We start from the raw sequence: 26,642 nt of genomic DNA, 5'->3' as shown, positions 1-26,642 counted from the left end.
TTTTAAAATTGGCTATGTGAAGTTAATACACAAACATATGATGCTATCGGAAGAATATGGCAGCAGAAACAATAAATAAAATGGAAACACATGTGACAAATCAGAAAAGTATATTTACAAAACTATAAACAAAAATGGAAAAACGCGTGACAAATCGGAGAAAACATAACAGTTTATTTATAAAAGTAATACAGCGCGTTGGCTGTAGATGGTTGTAAGTCGTGCTCTGGTGTCTCGGTACCACGGATGCATGCAGTAATTGACAATACCATATCGAAACAGTTCACACGTACGTCATATTCGATTTGCAAAGGACAGCAGATCACCTTGACGGAGAGCGATCGCTGGTGGCAAGGATATTGAAATAAATTCTTTCGGAAGGGCCCTATATTCGAGAGTCTTTGCTTCATATTCACGTTCACCTGAATAAACATTATAAAGAAAGTTAACAGCAGAGCTATCAATACAGTATAAAAGCGGAAGCCAAGGAAAAGGTAAAATAATAGCCATGTACAATTACGACGTACAGGCAAATTAGCTACCGCTGAAATTGATAGAAAAGGATATATATAAAAATATCATGGAAACTGGGGTCAAGGTAAAACCCCCAGCGAATCAGTTATATGTAAAACTTGAAGGCAGCTAGCTTCAGGAGAAGCCAGTTATCGTTTCCATGGAGACAAACACAAATGAAACAAGACGACTTAAAGTCGAAAATTTCGCATAATATTTGAACATAAACGATCAGCATTATGCATCATATATTTTGAATGAAGCGTTACACAAAAAATACACATTGTATTACAGGTCGTAAATACCCTGTTTTCTTATGAAAAATCTCAATCCATTAAGAACAAAAAGATTCCTAAAAAAATGCGACTAAAAAATTCCTTTTTATATATAAGCGTAAAAAAATCTTTCAATTCAGAAGAATAATTCAGAGAACTGTAATAAACTTGAGAAAATGAATTTTAAAATTCTTTGAAAATGAAGAAGAAAAAAAGAACTTTTCATTCTTTGATGCCAGAAACTTCATTTTGTGCTTCACTTGGGCAAAGTTTATCAACTTCTTTCTATAAACAGTAGAATTTTCTAAAATTGAGAAAATGGCTTGTCAGAAAAATCTGTTGTATACTATCTTCACTTTTTGATATGAATGATGGCGCACCACCATCAAAATCGTAGGCAAAAAAACAGTTGAGTTGTTGAGCTCCAGCTTCTGGACTAGAAAATAGCAGGGTAAAAACTAGCCAACTTTATAAGCTTTAAAGAAATAATACTCCTTGAGATTAAAATTTGGCTATTTTTGCCGAAAATTTCCAAAATCTCAATATGCAATAATCCATATGAAAATATATTAAGAAAAGCTTGTAACTTAAGGATACAGACTTCGGTCAAGATTTATTTACCACTGTTACTCAAATTTTCCCACCAGATACAAATTGACTTAGACCTCACTTATAAAGTAATACAATTTATTATTCTTCTGATGCTGTAATAGACCCTTAAAATTATTTAATTAATTATTTCTAGGTTGACCGTAAACCTTACAAAATCATAAAATAAATGTTTACACACAAGTGAAAGTAGTAAGTGCTAAAAACAGTAAAAGAATCAATATTATACGTAATCGATTAATGGCCCTTCTAGCAAATCACAACAATGACTCCTTTGTACCGTCAACTGCTCTAACTTGAGACGATTGGCCGAAACATGGGACTGTTGCATATCTGGTCTGTATTTTCACTTACTGTAAAATCGAAAGAGAAATCCTGTATTTTTTAATACGCCGTTCCTTAACTCAAATCAAATGACTTTGGAGGTTTGGTGAAATGGTGGCCGAATTGCCGTCCCATGCTTTGACAGATAGTCCTAAGTTAGAGCAGTTGACGGTAACTATTTAAAATGCATCCCATTAAACAAACCCTCCCCAATCTCTTGCTGGTTATCCCGTAAAAAATATATAGGGGAAAGATTCCAGAAAAGCAACAAGAATCTTAGTACAGAAATGGGAATCTTATACAAAACAACGGTACCACTGGAGTTTTTTATATATCAAAATGAAAATCCAGATTAGCAAAAGGTGTATCAAGATCGGTGAAGTTTGATTGAAGCTCGATTAGTTTGATTTATTACCTTGTTGCTCATTCTTTTTTACATTCCGACGGCTTATTAGCAGACGCCCACGCTAAACCATAAAGAGCAGGGCAATATCTATCATCCCATTGGGGAGGAAAAGCTGGAAAAACTTACTTACCAAACCCATCGAACACCGATCAAACTTCATCGGATAAAAAAACTGTCATCAAACTAATCAAAAAAATTTCTTACCAAATAAGGTTCGGTAATCGAACAGCTATGTTTGATTTCGATGGATACTGTGAAGTCCCAGTGAAGTCGGGTATAACTTGCATCAGTAGAGGGAAACTTACATATAGCCATCAAAATTTCAAAACAAAAGAACTGCACAGCTCTGCTCAAAGCTCTACGCTACCATTTAACTTCATTTGAGGGGCTATGCATTAGCCTCCACTGACGCAAGTTACCCGATCTCACAGTAGTTTGACAGTTCGATTACGAAAATGATCGCTGAATTTCAATTAACTTCTAAAGAATACTTGCTAAAACTGACTGTTTGTCACAACTGGTTTCACTATTAACACATTACTATCTGGTGAAAAAAGGAAAAAAATATCATACCTGCGCTGTTCGTAGTTTTAGTGAAGAAGAGGCAGGGTTTTATGTTGTTGTTGTGAAAAAGTAACTCTTTTTATTCTACTTACTGAGCATTATCAATTTATTGGTGCATTCAGTAACTACACAAACATAAAATACTTAGTAGTAAACGAATAATAAACCTCTTTAAATACTCTACAAAAGGCAAGACAAGAAAACATGATAAAAATTGATACAGCAGCAGCAAGTTTCAAAAGCAGCCATTAATGATTAAAAAGTTCTCACGATGAATGTTTACAAAAATGTAGAAAGTTATGGAGCCGTACGCTCCAAACTGTGGAGCTAATAATACAGTCGTCAAAAAGGCTTGATGTAATTTATTATCTCCACAGTTATCGGACCACTATAAAAACGCGCGAAAATCGTCCGTGGCTAAACGAACGTGTAAAGTGTAAGTTAAATTTAGTAAGTTCGTCCACCGTATCGAGTACTTTCGTTTTCTAATTTTTTTTCCGAGGACACCGCCGCCGCCACCGCGAAAGGCTATCGTAATACTTCGCTAAGCGAAATTAACAATTATAATTAATGCAGAAAGAGATTTGAGAAATGTAAAGCTAAACTTCAAAGAGAATGAAGTAATAACCCAAAACAAAGCAACAAGCAATGCAGCACAGGAGCCAAATGATAAACAAACAGATCAGCCAAATCGTACCCAAGATGAGGTAAACATAAACAATGGAGAAATTATCTCAACATAGATTAGATAACAAAGCAATTGTTTCTAAACAAATAGACAGATTCAAACAAACAAACGCTTTAAAACAAGCATTCAATCATACAAGAAGTGATATCTAAAAAATGAGTAAGAGGTGGTTTCGAAAAGGAAAAAGATTAACCTCTGTGCCAGACGAAGCAGATTACTCAGCAGAAGAAGAAAACGAGTCAAAAACAAGCTTATCTTCAATCGAAGAAGACGAAGAAGCTGAAAAGGAACAGTCAAACACACCGTTATCAATAGGAGGATCGTCAGCTGAAAATTCAACTTTGCTGTACACCCCTGAGTCAACAAAGATATCGTTCCAACATCCATCCTCAAAAAGGGATCACAGAAAGAAGGCTTTCCAAGTACCAATAACCATAAAAACAGTTATGGACAGCAGCCAGACAGGAAACAAGTTAAATGGTCTCAAAGAAGATGAATATTATCTATTTCCAAGAGGGGACGACGGTGACAAGATTGACTCAATCCAGCAAGTTGCCGAAAGCAAACACAGTCCGAAAGTTGAAAGACATGTCAATCCAATCGGTACTGGAAGTGAATTGGAAGGACTCGTGGCAGCATTCGAGAAAATGATGGCTGACCAAAGGCAGAAGCAAACGCAACCAATCGACCATCGTCCACACCTCAGCACCAGAATAGCTGATCTGCCATGCTTTGGTGACAGAAAGCTCACCATAAAACAATTCTTCAACAAATATGAGAGGTATGCTCTTTTGAATGAATGGACAGAGCTGCAAAAGGCTCTAATTTTACCAAATTGTCTGGTGAAGAGAGCACTGACCTTCTACGACACCATTCCTCTGGAAACCCAGAAGAACTACAAACAATGTAAAGAGCGTATAACAAATCAATTTTGTTCGCCAGAAGATATTGCGAAGCACCGTGCTATCCTATACACGCAGCGACAAGGAAGTGAAGATCTTGAAAGTTTCTTGGAGAGACTCGAGTTATCGTTTGCAGAGCTCGGAACACCTGACACCACAAAGATAGACATTCTCACCGCAAATCTTAGGCCAGAACTCGCCTACCGGCTTCAGATGAAGCAGCCAAAAACGTACAACGATGCTGTACGTTTCATTCAGCTCAAGAACGCACTTGAACGACCGAACCAGCGGGATGGCGAATTAATGGACATGGTACGCCAGCTGTTAATGAACAATGGAAGAAGTATTTCCCATTCCAAGGTCATGGACAACAATGACTTCGATCCAGTGGCAATGACAAGACAGATCGAACAGCTAAAGAAGATCACCAAAAATGTCAAATCATCACTAAATTCAATAACGAAAGACCGCAGCAACGGCAAGACTTGCACCTTCTGCAAGAGAAAGGGACATGTAGAGGCAGAATGTCGCACCAAACGATACAGGAATATCACATACCATACGTGCGGAAAAAATGGACACATTTCAAATTTTTGTCGTTCCAAGAATCAACACCAGGAGGATACTACAAAGTGACTAGGCCTTCCAATGCTTGAAGTTTCTGTTGGAAGTTTAAACATAAAATTTTTGATTGACAGTGGATCATTGGTCTCTATCATCAGTGTTAATATGATGAAAAAACTTAAAAGGAGTATTGATGGAAGATCGAAAATCACATTGATGAGTGCATCGGGCACGACACTTCTTACGAAAGGATTCATAAACTTGGAACTTGGAATCGGACGTAACATTTTAATAAGTCACAAGTTTCTGGTCCTTGAAAACATTGCTACTGAAGCAATTTTGGGCATTGATTTCTTGAGTGATCACGGCATTACGGTAAACTTCCATCAGCGCAAACTAACTATTAACGCGCAAGGACATACAAAAGAAATAAATTTCGACATTGTTTCCCATGAAACAGACGATGAAATGTTGCACATTTTACCGGGGGAAAGCAAGCAATTCCATGCAGACTTTAATGGATCCCACAAAAGCAACTTGACGACTCTTGCTAAGGAAATTAGCATAAAAGTGTTCACTTCCATGGGGAAGAATCCGGTGTCAGCCAATAACGCTATCTTTGTAATTACAAATATTTCAGATGAAAAGATTGAATTCAAAGCCTCCGCACCAGTTGGGTATGCAGAAGAAGACAACAGTGATACCAGTTTACCACCGCACAATGAAATCAAGCCAACCTTGGTGCCAAAGTCAAGCTGTTTAACCGACGTTCAAGAGAAGCAGATCGCAGACCTCGTCGAGGAATTCAGTGGCTTATTTCCAGATGCTTCGCAGCCACTTGGCTCAACAGACAGAATCGAGCACAAGATAGAATTATTGGACCCAACTCCCATCCGACAACAACCATACCGTGTTGGACCTTTCAAAAGGAAAGAGATCGAGAATCAAGTTCAGGATTTGCTGCGTAAAGGCATCATACGGGAAAGCAATTCAGAATTCAGCAGCCCAATTGTTTTGGTTGGAAAAGCCGGAGGAGGTTGGAGAATGTGTGTTGACTATCGAAAGATCAATGCAGCGTCCAAGAAATTCGCTTATCCTATCCCGAACACGTCCGATATTTTAGCAGCCTTGCATGGAGTAAAGTTCTTCTCGACAATGGATCTGATGTCTGGATTTCATCAAGTGAAAATGGAAAAATCGCCCATACCGTTAACCGCTTTCAGCTGTCACGTTGGCCTTTTCGAATATGTCAGGATGCCATTTGGTTTGCAAGGAGCATCGGGTACGTTCGAGAAGCTGCTGGAGGATGTGCTGAAAAAGGTCAGAGGACGTTGCGTTCTCATATTTATTGATGACATTGTGGTTTTCAGTAAAACATTTGAGGAGCATCTTGGGCACTTGCGAGAAGTCTTCGAGCTTTTACAAAACGCAGGTTTGACAGCCAAAAGCTCCAAATGTCATTTTGGAAAAGATTCGCTGAAATTCCTTGGTCACATAGTATGCAGAGAAGGAATTTTGCCTGCGCCAACCAACCTGGTGCCATTGCAAAACAAGACGCCTCCCTCAAACAAAAAGGAGTTGCAATCCGTACTAGGACTCATCGCGTATTATCGACGATTCATCAAAGATCATTCCAAGATAACAAAGCCGATGTACGATATGTTGCGGCAAGATGTACAATTCCAATGGAGCACAGACCTTCAAGATAGGTATGAGATGCTGATCGTAACACTCCTACATCCTCCACTTTTGGCCTATCCAGACTTCACCAAGGAATTCAACCTGAACACAGACGCGTCAGGTACAGCAATCGGCCACGTGCTTACACAGATTGGCCAAGATGGAAAAGAACACCCAATTTTCTATGGTGGTAGAAAATTAAACAAGGCAGAATGCAACTACACGGTCACCGAAAAGGAATGCTTAGCAATGTTGCATGCAATCAAAACACACTATTTCGTCCTGGAAGGTAACAAATTCACTGTTCACACCGACCACCAAGCATTGGTTCACCTCTTCAATGTAAAGGACTTAACATCGAAACTGGCTAGATGGTACCTGTATCTTCAACAATTCAGCTTCCAAATCATTTACAAGCCAGGGTTGAAGAACAGAGATGCAGATGGAGTATCAGAAATGTTGAAGGTCAAGGAATGTGAGAAATGTGTGATCTACAAAGGAAGAAAGAAAATATCTGAATTGTACCCTCTGAAAGCTACAGCACCCTGGAGAGACATTTCCTGTGACGTCCTTGGACCTTACGTGGAAACGCACGCTGGTAACAGATACATTGTCTCATTCGTTGATCGTTTTAGTGGATGGCCCGAGTGTTTTGCAGTGCCAACTACTGAAACCCCCATAATCGCATCACTTTTGGTCAACGAAGTCATCGCAAGATTTTCAACTCCGACAACAATCTTGTCGGACTGTGGAACAAACTTTGTCAGCAACCTAATGAAAGAAGTTTGCAGATTACTCGGAATAAAGAAACTACAGACAGCACCATACTCACCGAAATCTAATGGTCAAGTCGAAAGATTCAACAAAGTGATCGCAGATTCATTATCTACGCTGATAGATACGAACCAAAGAAATTGGGATGTAAGACTTCCACTGGTGTTGTTCGCGTATCGGTCCTCCGTCAACAAAACAAGGAAAGTTTCGCCATTTGAAATTCTCTTCGGAAGGATCGCTCACCAACCAACCGAGTTACCTATTACGAGAGATGTGGAGAACCACCAAACTCCCAACCAATACCTCACCTCAAGAATAAACTGGAAGATTTGCATCAGCAAGTGAAAACAAACTTAGCGGACAGCAAGGAATATTCACGCTTGCGATCAGTAAAGAATGCCAATAGACACAGTATTGGAGATGAAGTGTACATCACAATACAGAGGAGAACCAAAAACTTGTCAAGAAAGCTAGCTCCAAAATGGGAAGGTCCGTACACAGTTTTCAAAGAGAATCATCCCCTGTATCAAGTAAAAAAGAGAGGAAAAGATACTCCAGCTCGTGTTCACTACGAACGCATGAAGCCTTGGAAGAAGCTGGAGGAAGAGCAAAACACAAAGACGAGACAAACCCAAAATGGAGTAGCAAGCGACGAACTCCAAGAGTCAGAAAATGACATAGAAACAGCAAGAGAAGCCGAAATTCAACACGATCATGAGGAACAACTACCAGAAGACTACTACTTGGTGGAGAAATTGATCAAACACAAAAGGAACAAAAAGGGAACCAAATTCCTGGTGAAATGGCTAAACTACGAAAAAGAAGAAAATTCTTGGGAACCTGAAGAGAATATTCCTAAAGAGATAATTGAACAATACTGGAAGAACTTTAAAACAAAATGAATTTAATTACCTTATATGGAAAACACCATCAATCGTAAATTATTAATGATAATATGAATGATGAAATGTTGCATCTATTCACATGCATTTGAATGGCAGCCATCCTGAAATGAAAAAGAATAGAAAATTGTACAAACGAATTCTTCATAAGAGAAACTTATGCAGAAGGCACAAACATTGAAAAAAGATTAAAACAAGAATGCAGAAGTTTTTAATCTTCATCACTTTTGGCATTGCTGTCGTGAATGCCGAAACAAACATTACGAACAAAACGACAATAAAAGACAATCACAATGAAACAGCTACGAACAATAGCACCGAAGATGTTTCACCGAAACTGAAGTTGTTCGACTGTAAACAAAGCAAAATATTAGGAGTATATGCACCTCAAACAATCGACTCCTGTGACAACCTGAATAACGACGCCACTGAAGTGAACGTGAAGGACCACAAGATATACAAATTCCAACCCGAGACCACTCACTTCTTCACTTACATATGCAGGGCAATCGAAGTAAAGGAAAATTGCAACGGAAAGTCAAGAGTGAAGAATGGGAACGCCAGAAACTGGAAAGGTAGCACGTATCTACCAGTGAATCCAATACAGTGCGACCAATGGATCCGGCAAGCAATCTTCGGAGATACAAACAATGTGGATATGTCTTTCCCGTATAAATTTCAAAGTTATGGCTCGACATACAGAGTGCGCACACTTATTCCTCCGGTGGTCAGGAGGAAAGACGATAAAGGTATATGGTATCGTGACACTTGTCCCGTTGGCAAGATATTGTGGCACTATTTCTACGAATTTGAAATTCAAACAGCGTACATCACGGGCAGTGACTCGAAACTACAAATGAGTTATTTTGCAAACACGAGTTGTGGAAACATGAACACTGAATCAGACTTTGGAACTGTAATAAAGCTAGAGGCCGGGAAAGAACCCAAAAACACTGGCATCAAGTATGTTCCGCCAATGCCAGCAGCTTATTGTACACCAGTATATAACAATACGGAAGACACAACAACACTTATCCTCTACTATCAGCTCAAGCATGATAATCATGATTTTCAATTGATGAAAGTATTACCTGTTCTACAAGCAGAAAACTTCATATCGATTCCTGAGCTAGGACTGGCCGGACACGTTTCAGCAGCATACGAGTGGAGAGAAGACAAACTTGCACAGAAGACGTTCTATAAAAGTGAACATTTCTCCATAAAGCACCTACTGGAACCATACATCATCCAAATTGACAATGGTTTTGTGGTGACATCGAAAGAATTGCCACCTGAAACGAAGATACATTCGCTAACTAAAGTAAGGAAATTTGCCACGAAAGCCAGCACCACTTCGACACTTCCAATAGTACAAGGACATATTTTTAATGCACTCATCAATCACAAACATCACCTTTTAGAAGACATGCGAAGAACATGCAATCTTCAAGCTGGTCAAAACAAACTTTACCATTGGATAACTAATCATTTCCCCTCTGCAGCAAATGAATGGATCCGTAGTGGTCAAAACGTCATTGTTAAACTAATGGGAGACGCAATCATGTTGAGAGAGTGTATGGAAATCAAGGAAGCAGTCGAAATCTGGTGGTCAAGACAGTATAATAACACTTGTTACTTACATTTTCCCATCCGCAGAATCTCGAATGGGAGTGGAACTGAAGAACAGAAGGACAGTGTTAATGGCACACATTCTCAGGATTCGCCATTCTCAGAATTCTTGGTGCTCTCGACAAGGCAAGTGGTGAATGAAAGCCCAACAATCCCATGCGCGAGACGCGATGCTCTATTCGTGGTGGATAACGAACAATCCTCCTTCAGAATAAGCAGGAATGGCACAATCCGAAAGACACAATCCCTATTGAAATCTCTGGAGGATTTTCAGTCACAAGATGTCATCCAAGACATCATAGGGGATCACGAGGATATCATACTAGAAGAAAAGTTCCATCTTCCACCAGTAACCATATCCGAAATCATGTCTCGAGTCTACGGAGCCGTCAGTGAATTAGCGGAAATCACAGAAGAAGTGGCAAGGATGAAAGCAAATCAAGAAACACCCCACAAGCCAGACATCTTAACAGCTATCACGTACGGACTTGGAAACTTCCTATCAGAATCTCCCAGCCAAGTCATATCTGCCCTCGGTAAGGGATTAATAGACACTGTAAAGGCTGTGGGCGGAGCGGGAAGTGAACTAATCCATGCAGTCGGAGACGCAGGAAGCGAATTAATTGACAGTGCTGCTGAAGGCATTGCCAAAATCTTCAACAAATGGGTCATGATGGGACTCATAATCGTCGTGGGACTCATCCTACTCTTCTTGCTGTTCAAGTACAGAAATGAGCTGCAAGCAAAAGGAGTTACTGGGAATAATGTTGAAATGTCGAACATAACTACCCCCGCAAATCACGACATCAAATCGGATTTGGTACTAATGGGAATAATCCAAGAGTATGTTCGAAAAGAAGTCGAGAGATACATATCAAGTATGCCAGGAACGAGCCAGAATGCTACTGAAAGGAAGAAAAAGGAAAAATTCCAAAAGATCAGCCACCAGAGCTTCCACCTCGAAGTCTGAAATCCAGAAGAGGCAACAAGCGAAAACAGGAAGAAAACTCCAGTAAAGCACATCATCAATGGAAGCACAAATGACGGGATGTTGGTGACGGCAACAGCATTGTTGGGGAACATGCCAATCAAACTAGAAGCTTTAATCGATACAGGCAGCCCTATATCCTTCATCAAAAAGGAAATGTGGGACCAATGCAACGTGGAACCATTCATGATGACAGATGACACGAGAGACTTTGGTACAGTAAAATCAATAACTGGATCCACAGTGGAGATAGTAGGGTCGACTATCCTCCCATTGGCCATAGGAAGTCAAAGTTGGCTCCATGAAGTGTATGTGTCAAGCAACGTGGAATTCAACCTAGTACTTGGTCTAGATTTCTTGAAGAGAATCAAAGCGGTTGTGAACCTGCCGAATGAGAACATCCAGACGAAGAAAGGAGTGGCACGGGTGAACCCTTCAAAGTTCAAGCATCCCAAGTTGTTCGTTAAAGGTCCATTCGTATATAACAAGTCAATCAAGAAGCTAATGATCGGACTATTATCACTATGGCTCGTAACTGTAGCCGCCATGACAATGCGAGTAGCCATGACGACCACAAACGAGACTCCAACTACGACAGTCACAAAGGAGACCTCAGCTATGGCATGCAGCAATCTGAAGACCATCGATATGAATTCTACCAAGTACTCAACGGGCATCACCACAATCGGAGCAAGATCCGGAAGAGTAATTGCGTCAAACACTCAAGCAATTTCTATCATGGAAGTCAACATACCGGATATACTACAGAAAACCTTCAACTTTGGTGAAGTATTAAAAGTTACCTGGACTTCAGGACCAAACATCAGTACCAGAACATCCATCAAATGTCGTCATCGAATTTATAAAAAAGAGAATCCGTAGAGAACGACACCACGTGGCAAAGCAAACATAATAGAACTCTAAATTTTAAAAGATTCACAAATACCGAAACATAACAAAATTTGCACTTACCGTTAGATGAAATCGCGCTTCAGTGAAATCGGCAATTCGGTGATACGCATCGAATGTCTTAACTTTGGGAATGAAATCAATCAGCAACCACAGCAAAGCGTTACACAAACAGTAGTGTTGATTGTTTTACTCGTTTGGGTTGGTGAACAAGTACTCCCAAAACCAACATGAAGGCATCAGTCTTCAACACGGCGAATTAACCTATCGTATACATGTCTTTCGATGATGAACTCAGACTCCCACGTTCATCTCTTTTCTTTTTACATTTTCATACATAAGTAGTATTTTATTTTATCAAGAAGTAGAATTTTCAAAAAATAAACACAAAACAAACAAAAGATTGTAGCATTTTATTTTAATTAGAATTTTTCATACTTAAAAAACAAACAAAAGATTGTAGTATTTTATTTTGATTAGGATTTTTTATACCAAAAAACAAACAAAAGATTGTAGCATCTTATTTTTATTAGAAATTTTTTTATTTTTCAACGATTGCGGAGAATCGCTTCGTTTAGGAAAGGGTTGTCAGGCAGCTATATGAAATACGGCCCACCTTCGGCATTATGCTGAAGGTTATTCTTTGTATCTAGCCGCAACTATTTAATGGAGAGGAATTTTTAATATGGAACTAGACATTATGAACTTAGGACATTGTAGTAAAAATCTATAAAAAGCACATTCTATTGCTCTCTATTTAATTCTGAACCCCCAGGACAGTTTTGTTAGCTTCGGCTAACACATACGCAGCACTTACAGAAAAAGCAGAGCAACCGATCCGATCATATGCACCTACTGTGGAAAAAAGGGTCATGGTTCCAAATCAACTGCCAAGCAGCGGAAAACAACCTGCCCAGCATACAACCATATCTGTGCTCATTGCAATCGCCCTCACCACTTCGAGAACGTATGCAGGAGTAAAGACAAGCCAGCAAAACCAAAGAAGCCTGAACCGGAAAGTCAAGGTGCAGTCTTCGACAACCAAGATCAAGAGGCAACCTTCAACGAGCTATGTGCAATACGACAATCGAAAAAGCCAGCAAGTCACCACGTCTACAACAAATCCTCTAAGAAGTGGGAGAAACGTCGGTCCAGCTCCCAACCGTACCTGGATGTCACGATTATGATAGATGATGACAGCTATGGTCAACTTGGCTACGAACCAATCAAGAACCACCCAGAGAAGACCATCACCATCCCTGCTATGGCCGACACCGGTTGCCAGAGCTGCTTGATCGGTTTCAGATATGTACAGAAGCTTGGATTATCAAAGTCAGACCTCCTACCAGTCTCGATGGAAATGCGAGCCGCCAATGGTAACCCTATCAAAGTACTTGGTGCAATCATCCTGAAAGTCAAAGGTTCGACCAACTATACTGACACGTTGGAGACAAGGCAACTGGTATACGTCACTAACGAAACCAACCAGTTCTTCATCAGCAAAGCAGCCTGCATTGACTTGGGAATTATCCCTAACAACTTTCCAGCCATTGCCAACAAATATCACGAGGTGGCATCGACAGACGTTCTGAAGTTGACAACAGATTTTCTAAACCACCCTGAGCAATCTTCAACGCCAGTGACCGTGGATTGTGACTGCTCAAGACGTGAACCACCACCTGCACTTCCCAATCATCTTCCATGCCCTGCAACAGACGAGAGTCGCCAGAAGTTACAGGACTACCTGCTAGATCACTACAAGTCCAGCACCTTCAACACGTGTGAGCACCAACCTCTACCAATGATGACTGGACCCCCGCTCTCACTCCAGATTGATGAGTCAGCAGTCAGCTCATCACTCTCCAATCCCCGTGCCATTCCACTGGCAAGAAAAAGTCAAGGCTGACCTGGACCGGGATGTACTGCTTGGTGTCCTCGAAAAAGTACCCATCGGAGAACCTGTGACTTGGTGCCATCGAATGGTGGTATGTGCCAAGAAGAATGGAGAACCTCGACGTACTGTAGATTTCCAAGCACTGAATGCTTGCGCAACACGGGAGACTCATCATACCCAGGCTCCATTTCATCAAGTACGTTCAGTGCCCCACCACGTCAAGAAAACCGTCACGGACGCTTGGAACGGATACCATAGTGTCCCTCTCTGTGAAGAAGACAAACACCTTACTACCTTCATCACCCCTTGGGGCCGTTACCGATATCGCACAGCGCCGCAAGGCTACATCTCATCGGGAGATGGTTACACAAGACGTTTCGATGAAATAGCCAGTGACTTCCCGAACAAAATCAAGGTCATTGATGATTCTTTGCTATGGGCAGATAACTTGGAGGAAAGCTTTCACCAAACAGCAAAGTGGCTTGACCTTTGTGCTCGCAATGGCATCATCCTAAATCCTGACAAGTTTGAATTTGGAGCTGATACGGTCGAGTTTGCGGGTTTTGAAATCTCACTCACCTCTGTCCGTCCTAACAAAAAGATCAGAGCAATCATGGACTTCCCAACACCAAAGAACTTAACCGACGTACGCATAAATATATAACGGTTTGGTCTTGTCAATCAAGTTACGTACACCTTCAGCATGACAGCCTTCATGGAACCATTTCGATCATTGCTAACACCAAAGACCAAGTTCCAATGGAGTGATGAATTGCAAGGAATCTTCAATGAATCCAAACGTAAAATTGTATCAGAAATCGAGAATGGCGTTCGCATATTCGATAAGAAGAAACCAACCTGCCTTGCCACCGATTGGTCAAAATCCGGCATTGGTTATTGGCTGTTCCAGAAACACTGCGTCTGTCCGGACATCAAACCATTCTGCTGCAACACTGGTTGGAAGGTTGTGCTTGTTGGCAGCCGATTCACCCACGCTGCTGAATCCCGCTACGCCCCCATCGAAGGTGAAGCCCTCGCAGTAGCTGATGCACTAAACAAGGCCAGACACTTCGTATTAGGCTGTGACGACCTGATTGTTGCAGTGGACCACAAACCTTTGCTTGGTGTTTTCTCCGATCGCTCACTCGAAAAGATCACCAATGGTCGTTTACGTAACTTGAAAGAAAAGACCCTTCGATACCGATTCAAGATGTGCTACATTCCCGGCAGAAAGAACTGCGTCTCCGACACCATGTCCAGACATCCAAGCGGATCCAAATCACCTGCCAAGATGCACCTACCTGATGACATCTTTTCTATATCATCCACTGAGCTACTACCACCGAAAGTCCATCAAGTCTTACCGTCGAATAACATCAGCCGGCCAACCTCAACACTCGCAGACGAAGAAGGCCTCCTAATCCAATCCATTGCTGCTATCACCACCACATGCAACTCAGTAACGTGGGATATGATCAAAGAAACCACCTCAAGCGACAAAAGCATGATCCAGCTCACAGAACTCATTGAATCCGGGTTCATCCAATCGTTGGAAGAACTGCCAGAAGCGCTTCGCCCATATCACCAATACCGATCCGACCTATCCACACTGGATGGTGTCGTTATCTACAAAGACAGAATCGTCATCCCACCAAGTCTTCGGAATGTCATCCTCGACAACCTCCACTCGGCCCATCAAGGTACCAACTCGATGATCGCTCACGCAGAATCTGCAGTATTTTGGCCGGGTATCACAAAATCCATCAAACAACGACGTTCTAGATGTCACCAATGCGATGTAATGGCACCCTCTCAGCCAAGCATGCCCCCAACTACCCCACCAACACCGGAATACCCATTTCAGTACCTTTGCTCCGACTTCTTCTACTACATGGGGAAATACTATCTTGTATCCGTTGATCGCTACTCAAACTGGCCCATCGTAGACCGTGCAAGAGATGGAAGCAGCGGTTTGATTGATAGCCTACATCGCTCGTTTGTTACCTACGGTATCCCTGAGGAGCTTGCATCTGATGGCGGCCCGGAATTCACCTCAAGATCTACAGAATCCTTCCTTAAATCGTGGGGAGTCAGACAACGTATATCGTCAACAGCCTTCCCTCACAGCAACAGCCGTGCTGAAATTGGTGTCAAGACCGTGAAGCGCATGATTGTGGGCAACACAGATGCCAATGGGAACCTCGACACTGACGCTTTCCAAAAAGCTATGCTCGTCTACAGAAACACACCACAGCCAGACACACGCATCTCACCTGCTACATGTATCTTTGGCCATCCTACTCGATCGCCTGTACCTATCCTACCTGGAAAGTATCGTCCGCATCCAACCTGGCAAGACTCCCTCCAAAGGCGAGAAGAAGCCCTCCGACACCGTCATCTCAAGATCGCTGAACGCCTCGCCATCGGGACCCGTCCTCTACCACCACTGAAGGTTGGAGATCATGTGCGTATCCAGAATCAAGTTGGCAAGAGCCCCCGCAAATGGGATAGGACCGGCACAATCATTGAAGTGAGGCAGTTCGACCAATACGCTGTCAAAGTGGATGGATCAGGGAGAGTCACTCTCCGCAACAGGAAGTTTCTGAGGCGCTTCACCCCTGTCATGCCCCAGGACACTTCCCTCCAAATCCCATCTCATTTTACACCTCTCATACCACAGCCGTTCACAACTCATCCCATAATTCCATCTCCATCACAAACTCGTCCAGTCCCTCTCAATCATCCCTCACATTTGGGACTGGACAAAACTGCTGCCCCTGTGGCGGTGAAGAACGACGAACATCAAACATCATCTGCACCACCAATGAAGGAAGTTATACCACCACGTATCCAACGGTCAGATCTTCAACCAACTACACCAGTCGTCCAACAATCAACAAAGCCTGCTCAATCAACACCGTCCGTATCTTATGGCTCACCATCAGGAGTTACAACATACAATGCTCCTCCACGCTCTGGTCAAAAAGCTCAAAGCTCAACGCAAGAACCCAGGAGATCTCAACGTATTAAAAAGGTCCCTGGACACTTGAGCGACTATGAGCTGAAATGAGTACTTGAACTGTATAGTACGATTTACATATTATTAATCACAGGGCGAACTATTAAGATACCCTGTTCATCTTTCCCCAAACGTCATGGTTATATACTTTCATGACTCTATGACACATAATGATGTCATCACAGGGCGAACTATTAAGATACCCTGCTAATTTTGCTTTCAACGTCATGGTGATACTTTCATGACTCTATGACACATAATGATGTCATCACAGGGCGAACTATTAAGATACCCTGCTAATTTTGCTTTCAACGTCATGGTGATACTTTCATGACTCTATGACACATATATAATGTCATCACAGGGCGAACTATTAAGATACCCTGCTCGACATTTCTCAGAGCTGTTGATATGTTGCTTTATATTGGGCATTCATTGGGCGAACTACGATACCCTAACCCTACGCAAACATGTATAAATGTATATAGACTTGAGACCATGTTCTCTTCATCACTTTAGACGGACATTAATGTGTATATTTTATGGGTACATGCCCTATATAGCTTTTTGTTTTGGACTTTCAGGGGGGAGGGAGATAGAGAGTTATATTTAGTTAGGTATTCAGGGGCGTATCTAGGATTTTTAGGATACTCTGCAAAAAAGGTTCAGCTATATATAGTGATTCAGCTATGTATAGTGTCTAAGGAGGGCCCACCATGGTTGGGCCCGACGGGCCAGAAAATTTTTGAATTTCGACCCTCTAGATTGGCTAAAACAGCCACCTTTTTATGCCCAATGTACCATGAACGAGAGATAAAGGATTCAAATTCATTTCATTTAAACACAAAATGAAGCTGGTAAAACTAAGTTGGTTTTTTGGGTTAAAGTGTTTCAAGAACCAAAAAAAGAGTGGCTTCTAAAATATGGAAAAAATTAAGGATAGAAAAAGGCAATTTGGCAGTTTGGCAATTCATTATATCAATGACAAAAATTATAACTATCATGCATTTTTTAAAGAACTTTTTGAACTTTACACAAAAAAGTGAAAAATGATAGCAAAATAATACAATAGCACACAAAAGATTATAAATTATACAAAAATCTTTATCTGATCGTGATGATAGCAATAACAATAATAATAATATTTACCAAACTGACTAAAAATTTTTAATATAATTTTGATTCTTATTATGTCAAATCTATTTATCTTATTGCTGCCAAAAGGTGACTTAAATAATTTCAAGCAGATTAATAATAAAAGCCTTTTGCCATTTCAAATGAAAATTCAGAGAAAAAGAGCAAAACTATTTTATTCAGACTGCTCAAGAAAAGAGTATTTCATTAGAAAATTGACTAATGTGATGCATTAAAGTATCCAAAACTAGAATTTGTACTGAAGCTGAAATCTCTAGTTGGTTCATCTTGAAATTGTAGTCTAGCCCCATTCTGGTGTCTCGTTTGGAACTGTTTGCCAAATCAAGCAGGGAATCCTGTACCAGGGGTAAATAACCCCCAATCCGAATAGAAAACAAACCATGTCATCAGAAACTCATTTATTCATTATGTACATAATGCAGCATGTTTTATGTTTGGTATCAAAATTCAGTTGTTGTGTTATAAATGTTATACTATATATATAAAGGGAAAATTTTGAATCCAAAAACTTCCAAGAAACTAAATGTTAGGTACACATCATCATTTTGATTGAATTATTCCATTCTGTTGTTTCCTTTAAGTTAAATATGGTTTCACTCATCTTATTAGCAGACTTTGTCAGTGTTTACAAAAATTTCGTACCAACCACGTGAAGCTGCAAAATAATCCATTGATCTAGGGGATACTGGACAGTATGATGGCAACTAACCTGAAAGTATATAATGAAGAGGGGGAATTATGATCTTTGCAAGCTACACCTACATATTTAACAAACACAAAACATCAAAATTTAAGTCAAACCACAACTGGACAACCAATGAAATTAATCTTATATAATAACCGGCTGACTGTTGCTAACCGCCAACCGCAATGCTTCATGACTGAGCCAATCTACTAAACTTCTTGGATGGGTTTTTTTGGTTCTGAGAATAATACTTACAATTCAGGAAAAGTTCTGCACATGTGCAAGGCATCGAAGTGTATCCATCAAAGAATTGTTGCCCACAAGATGGAGAGAAATGGAACTGTACAGGCAATTTCCATTTGGAAGAGAACTAAAACAAAATAGAGAAATCATTTTTAAGATTGTCGTGCAGTTTTTATGACCAGTACTTGACTGGCAGGTGCTGGCCCGCAAACTAAACATAGTCAAATACAATCTGTTTGTGTACCTCAAAATAGTGTGCGAAAAACCCACACCTAGCTCTTTTTCTCTCCCCAGAAAAAATTTTTAACCGGCCAAAACATATTAAAAACATTAGGCAGGGTGTCAAGGTCAGAATCACAAAATTTTCAATGTTATTTTTTTTCTCTTATTTCAAAATAAAACCACAATAGGTTGGTTGTCCTTTTGCCTCTTAAATTGCCACAAATTCATCTCCTGTCGTCAACCTTTTCTTAGCCAGAGTGATTGGCCAAACAAACAGTAACTACGTACCCCGATTGATCAAATATCTTATAAATATTTCATGATTGGCCACTCACTCACCACTCACTCACCACACACAACAAGTAGTTTTGTTGATTACCAAAAATTAAGTCATAGGCCATAGGCAGATAAGTAGAGAAAGAGGGGGAAGGGAAGCAGTTTTTCCTGCACTTATCAGATTATAATTGATAACATGCAGGCATGAAAAATAATAGAAAAAAATACCACATACCTTACAGATTTGACTTTCCTTGTTGCAATGGATTTCAGAAGATAACCATAAGAAGAAAAACAAACATTGAGGCAGCCCTCAGGCTCAAAAAAGGTCAGTGGGCTCAAATGACGAATTTGGAGAAGATTGGAAATGTGCAGGCTTCAAATTCTTCAGAATTTGCGACAAAATAGATAAAACCAGGACTGTCTATTCTGTTTTTTCTTCTCCAAGCATCTAAAGCCATTTGACGAGTCTTGACTTTTAACGTTTTGTCACTAACAGCCATCAAATCCCGGGCAAACCCTGCATTTTGACCTCATCCAGGTCTTTCTGCAAAATTTTGCAGGGGGCAGGGGCTGCAAAACGTTTTGTGCACAAAATCTAAAATGAAGACTGGAATTCACGCTTCCTGTAGCGCGACTTGATAAACAGTTTTCTTATATTTACCGCGGACTTTAAGTCAGTAAAATAAATCTAATGACACTAACGAATGATCCGGAAAAACAACTCCGGGTAGGCTAAAAACAAGCTGCGACAAAAATGACTCCGGAGCATACCCTGCGAGTGCATGTTTTGCAGGGGTGTCGCACCGCCCCTGGTATTGGATGTACTATATTTGCTTCTTATATTTTAGATCAAACATTACAATTATAAAGATAATAAAGTAAATGGTATTCATGCCTATCTAAAGTCGTTGATCCAGGTCTTCGACCGTTTAATTCAGGTCTTCGGTCGTTAATTCAGGTCTACGGCCGCTAAATCAAGTCTACGTCCGCTGACGGAAAAAAAATTTGCGTCAGCGCTACAACCCACATACCCCTATTCATGATATGCACCATTGCAATCAACAGACCCAACAGCTGATTGGTTGCAAGTGACGTATTGACTAATTCTAAGTCACCCACAACCAATCAGCTTTTGTGGCTCCGTAATGTAATGTCAGAAGACATCGCAATGGTGCATATCATGAATAGTTCAAACCACGCTTATTTTCAATTCTTTAGTGTTTTGTTAGGTTTAAAGTGACGGGGCCTAAGAGAACAACCCACAGATATCGACATGGCCGTAAAATATAGACTTTTTCAATCTAAAACAAAACACTTACCCTTTGTAGGTTCATCAGGGTGGTGCCCATTTTCCTGATCAACACATCTAACTCTTGTAATAAGACCACAGTCGTTGGTGATATCTCTAATCCTAATTTCTTTCTGAAACCATTCACGTCATAAAGTGTTGGTAACTTCTCTTGTATGTCTGCAGCAATCTTACCAATAAATTCTTCACGACTTTTACCACCACTGTCTCCACCTGTTTGCGGTTGTAATTCAACGAGCTGTGTCCACATGTCTGGAAAGAGAAAAGGATGGGTAGATAGTGAATATACATTTCTTTATAAGAGTATTCAAATTTTTTGAAGCCTTCCAACGTTCTTAACTTTTTAACTTTGAATTTCAAGCTTAATTTCAACCCTTCTTAAGTTTTCACCATTCATTTTGGCGTATTTTTCTGTAATTTTCTAAGATATTTGGCGTTTTAGAGTGCGTAAAGCCTTAAAATATTCTTAATATATTGGATATCGAAGCCTTGTGTTCTCATATAGTTTGTTTATATAAAAAAAATGTGTATCAGACCACGGAACTTCCATGATTACCTACTTTTTGACTCTTTTACTCGACATTACTTACTCAAAGTTGCTATTGAACAATTGTAAAGCTCGAAACAATTTCTCAACCACCAAACACCTCACGATTTCATTTACTCAATTCTTTAAATTTCGATTGGAGAGAGACGAATTATTGTTATCAAAGATTACTCAGGCTCTATTCTATATTTAGAAATCTGTCACCTTTGCACATTTTTTAATAGCGGCGGGAAAAAAATTATTAAGATTGAAACAACATTGTGTGAAAGGAACAAACCTTTGGCAGCTGTTGTGCTGTATCCAATTTCAGCATTTGGATGTAAACCAAAAACGTCAGGAGTATTCGCCAAGGGAAGAGCTTCGATAACTTCCATGTATAAGTCAGGGTCACATTCTGCTCGTAAACCAGCCAGCTGTTTCTTGTTTTTCCCGCCTGCGGTAAGGAAAACATGGTTTCTAAATATCTAGCAGAGCAACTTAATTCATGATATGCAACACTGCATTGTCTTCTGAAATTACATCATGGACCTAACAGCTGATTGTGACGTAAAATCAGTCAATACGTCACTTTCAACCAATCAGCTGTTCGGTCTATGGAAGACATTGCAATGGTGCATATCATGAATAACTAGAATAAATCAATTTACAAAACGTGACGAAACAGGAGTCGTTTATAATCCGTGGAATACAGTAAATGGGTGTTACATGATAATACGATAGTTGAAAAGGGATAACATCAGTTTGTATAAAATAACTACAGTAGAATCTCCAATTAGCGGACACTCTAAAAGGCGGACACCTCTGATTAGCGGACAAAATATTTTTCCCCGGCCGTTTCCTTGTCAAATCCTTATAAAAAAGTTTCCAAAAGGCGAACACTCAATTAGCAGACACCTCAATTTAGCGGACACAAATTTTTGCACGGAATGGTCAAAAACCTGTTTTTCCCCCTCCAATTAGCGGACACCGAGGAAAACATAGTTTCCGACATTAAGATACAAGTAATAAGTGATTTTAAACCATTTATTTCAAGCATTTTTTGTTTTTTTTCTTCCAAATTTTGCTTTTAATTCAGTTTTTCCTTTACCCAGTTGACAAGCTTTCCTGGGCCAGTAAAATAGTAAATGACTGGCACTTCAAGTCCATAGCCACCTCCCCTGTTCTATTGCCAGTTATTTCATTTGACTGGAGAGTAAGCTCCGCGAGTAAATGTGTTAGCGAGTATTTGAATAAAGAATCTGGAAATGAAGAAAACCCAAAATCTGACCTGGAAAGTGAAGATGAGGTTCAAGAAATTGACCCGGAGGAAATCACACCACACGAAGCCTTAATTTTCATTGACAAACTGATTAACTTAAAAGAACTTAATAATGACGAAAGGTCTTCTCTATCTTCGACTTGAGGTTGTATAGAATTAACAACAAACAAGACGACCCAGAGTCGAAAATTTCGCATATTGTTCGATTATTCATAGATGAAATAATCGTATTAAACGACCGGGAAGTACTGTGGGATTAGTTGCGTATTATCTTTGATTGTTTAAAAAGATATTAAGATGTTAGCACCTGGTAGATAAAGCAAAAAAAAACAACAATACAATATCCAAAATTAAACGAAATCAGATAAAAGAGCTCAAGGTATATATGCTATTTTGATAAATTTGGCTGTAAATTCTGTACTAGCCTGAACCTTTCATGTCAAAAAAGTCCCGAAAACACTGAAAACACTTTTACCTGAAACACCTTTTCTGAACCTTTCATGGTTTTCTGGGTGTTTTTGGCAAAAACATTTTACCAGAAACACCTTACCTCTCGAGGTGGTGTGTTTCCAGCATTTCCTGTGTTCCTGGTATTTCCATAAATCAACTCTCAATTTTCTCCACTAAACTCAGGCAAAAATGCCATTTCCCAGAAACACCACCATTTTGTGAACCATTCAGTCTTTTTCCTGGTGTTCCTGGTGTTTTTCAAGACGATTTTGAAGCTCTTGCAGTAGATGACAGACTTTAATGACATTATAGATACAATACTAACCCAATCAAGCAAAATCAAACACAATCAACTTTGGCAGGCAATTAGTTTTGCTAAAGCCTTGGAAAATAAATATAACAAGAGTTCAGTTTTAGCCATTGTGGGGGTATTTTTGGCAAAATATTGATATTAGATAAGAAAAATACCTTAAAAAAAGAAATTTTGGCGGGAATTTAATTTGGCGGATGGCCGAAAAAGTTTTTTAGAGGGAATTTAATTTGGCAGATGGACGAAAAAACTAAATTTGGCGGGAATTTAATTTGACGGATGGTGGAAAAAATAATTTTTGGCGGGAACTTAATTTGGCGGATTTTGGCCAAATCCGCCAAATCCGCCAAATTTTCTTTCCGCCAAAATTTCTTCCTTTAAGGTATATAACTGTTTTTAAGGCTCGATAGAGCACAAATTTGGAAAGTACATGAAATATTCTAAATTTGGTGGAAATTAAGTTTGGATTTCAAGTATATTTTAAGGCCAACTTCAGTACTGCATAAATTTTTTTCCTTAAAACTAAAACTTTGTAATTGCTGTTGTTTGCCTCGGTTCCATATCATTGAGACATGGAATTATACTGACGTTATCATCTGAGCAGGTCGATCAATTTTGATTGACTTCCATTTCTCATAAAACAGAGACTCACCCACTTGATACATTTTTTAATCAATAACCAATCAATTGGTTTTAATGATTTATATATCTTAATGTTAATGTTAATGTATATATTCTTAAAGTCGAAAAATGTGTACAAATCTGTAATAGCTTTAAAGCTAATATAGTTCAACTGCCTATTTTACAAGATGAATCATTCATCATCATCTGTTGATGCCCAATCTTAATTTCATTTGGCGTGTGAGAGGAAGTCCCAGAACAGATAACCTTCACTTGATAAAAACAAACAAAAACTTTGCCAACCAAAAGCTGTCAATATCTAGCCTCGGTAGCAGCGACGATGAGCTGCCAACAAAACATTAGTCTTTTTTAATTGTAAAGTAGCGTTGACTTTTATTAGCCTTTGTTGCTACCTTTTCGTCAACATGAAATGAAATAAACTAATACTTACAGTAGTAGTAGTAGTATTTTATTTTTCATGATTGCAGTAGTAAATATGATACAAAGTTTTATGTTAAATTATATAATAAAACTAAACAATGCTAGAATGGAGACCTCATATTAGCAAGCTATTCGAGATGGGCCACCTTTTTGTAATTCCAAGGAATACTAGTATAATTAGGAAGAATTTCTTAAACTACTGAACACGTAAAAGTCTTAAAACAGACAAATAAAAATGAAGGAGGAGAACAAAAAGTAGAAAACTAAACTTAAAAATATCAAAAAATAGAAAAGATACACAAATGAAATAGACAAAAAAGAAAAAGAAAAAAGAAAAATATGTATGTAATATATCAATAATGAGATCATTATGAATAAATTAAATAAGTATTTAGGTATATCAAAATGGAAACATGATTTTGAAAGGTGAATTTTGAAAGTAATTCAAACAAAAAAAAGAAAAAAAAAAAAAAAAAAAAAAAAAAAAATAAATAAATAATAAAAGTTTTATAGCTTTACTGTCACTGTTCAATCAAAGCAATTAGTAATCAGATACAAGATAATTGTGTAAGTTTATCCTAAGTTCACAACCAGTTAAGTCAGTCAAGGGATAAGCAGGAAAATTCTGTTGTAAATCATTCCACTGGACAATGGTACTATAGGTGATAGATTCTGTACCATACATAAAAGTTCTGAAAGAGGGCCTGAAAAGAAGACGCACTGATTTCCCTCTGGTTCTTTGTTTATGTTGATAAAAGTTTAGAGAGAAGAGATTCTTGAGTCTAATTGGAGAAAAGCCACATAAGATCCTGTGAGCAAGAGTTATATTTAGTAGATTAATGTGATCAGAAATTTTAAGAAGATTAAGTTCATAAAAGATTTTACTAGAGTGAGCATTGAAATCAGAAAAAGTCATGATTCGTAAGCATCGTTTTTGAAGTTTAAAGACTCTTTCCACATTATAGTTATGTTTTTGACCCCAGATTTGGCAAGCATAATTAAGATGCGAAAAAAATAGAGCATAATAAATCTGAAGTAGTGTAGATAGAGGAACAAAATGTCTGAGTTTAGAAATTATTCCATTGGCACTACTTAATTTAGAGCATAGATCGTTTGTGTTTATTCTCCAATTTAAAAAGTGATCAAGAGTTACACCAAGGTATTTGACTGATTCGCTTAAGTTTAGGGGAATATTATTAATCGAAAGCTGAAGATTATGTTTGATTTGTTTGTGTACATTCCTGAAAAGTAAAATTTTAGTTTTAGCTACATTCAAAGAGATTTTGTTTGCACAAAGCCATATATAAAGATTTTGGAGATCTGCATTGATACTTTCTTCAATGTTAATAAGAGATTTATCTGAGTAGATTAGACTCGTGTCATCTGCAAAAAGGGAGGTTAGGGAATGTTCAATTGCATTACATAGATCATTAATGTAAATTAAAAATAAAAGAGGGCCTAGAACAGAACCTTGAGGAACACCTGTTGAGATTTTACGTGCGTTTGAATTTGCACCTGAATATGAAACATATTGAATTCTATTAGAAAGATATGATTGAAACCAATTATTGGGAATACCTCTGATACCATAGAGTTCTAATTTCTTGAGTAGGATTTTGTGGTCAACTGTGTCAAAAGCTTTTTTCAGATCAATGAAAACACCACAGGAGAACTTGCTATCATCTAGTGACCTACGAATCTCTTCAGTAAGAGAGATTAGAGCAAGATTTGTAGAATGATTTTTTCTAAAGCCAAATTGTCTTTCTGAGAGAATACCATGGAAATCTAGGAAAGACATTAATCTTGAGAAAACAAGTTTTTCAAATATTTTATCAATGTTCGATAATAGTGAAATTGGACGGTAGTTATCAACATCCTGATTAGATCCCTTATTTTTGAAAACTGGGATTACTTTAATAGTTTTAAGGGAGTTTGGAAAAATTCCAGTTTGAAAAGTGAGATTTAGAATTTTTTCTAAAATAGTTGCAAGGGAGTCTGGAACTGTGTCAAAAATTTTACCAGGAATACTAAAATCACCTGAGCTTTTACTGTGATTTAGGGATTTGAAAATGTTTAATAATTCATCCTTGTTAACTGGGGTAAAGAAAAATGAGTTGCCTGATGTTGGTCTTTTTATGTATTCTTTAAAATCTCCAATGTTTGGTATCTCAGCTTGAATTTTAGTTGCTATGGTAGTGAAAAATTTATTAAACTCATTAGAAACTTCAGTAGGCTCAGAAATGATTTCGTTTTTTTTAGAAGCGTTTTTTAAGACAATATTAGACTGCTCCTTCTTCTTTTTGTATATGATTTCATTTATAGCTTCCCAGGTTTTTTTAGGGTTTGTAGAATTTAGGTAGAAATAATTTTTGAAATAATTCTTTTTGCTGGCTTTCAGTAAATTGATGATTAAGTTTCTATAAAATTTGTATTTTTGACGTAGGTTAGCTTCATTGATTGGATCTTTAGCATTGATGGATTT

The 26,642-nt window shown here is 38.9% G+C and overlaps 1 protein-coding gene across 1 annotated transcript; it reads right to left on the bottom strand.

The window, feature by feature from the left end:
• LOC136801675 (dynein axonemal heavy chain 10-like) lies at positions 1–24,190 on the bottom strand. Its single transcript, XM_067058323.1, has 4 exons — positions 24,171–24,190; positions 21,358–21,513; positions 20,544–20,785; positions 1–422 (listed from the first exon to the last, which is right to left on the bottom strand). Exons 2-4 carry the CDS (start codon positions 21,452–21,454, stop codon positions 174–176), a joined length of 588 nt encoding a protein of 195 aa, XP_066914424.1. The 5' UTR covers positions 21,455–21,513; positions 24,171–24,190; the 3' UTR covers positions 1–173.
• Between the last annotated feature and the right edge of the window lie 2,452 nt (positions 24,191–26,642).

This window comes from Clytia hemisphaerica, unplaced genomic scaffold (assembly GCF_902728285.1).
Source record: "Clytia hemisphaerica strain Z4C2 unplaced genomic scaffold, Clytia hemisphaerica genome assembly, whole genome shotgun sequence".
Lineage (NCBI taxonomy): Eukaryota > Metazoa > Cnidaria > Hydrozoa > Leptothecata > Clytiidae > Clytia > Clytia hemisphaerica.
Note: the sequence above shows the minus strand (reverse complement) of the source record. Positions and strands in the feature narration are given on the sequence as shown.

Bases quoted from the DNA above. Each gene is read 5' to 3' on its own strand.
- LOC136801675 (XM_067058323.1), bottom strand. From the start codon at position 21,454: ATGGAAGTTATCGAAGCTCTTCCCTTGGCGAATACTCCTGACGTTTTT. The intron at 20,786-21,357 runs GTTTGTTCCTTT...TTCTCTTTCCAG, and splicing joins CAGCACAACAGCTGCCAAAG to ACATGTGGACACAGCTCGTT. The intron at 423-20,543 runs GTAAGTGTTTTG...ATGTTTATTCAG, and splicing joins CCCTGATGAACCTACAAAGG to GTGAACGTGAATATGAAGCA.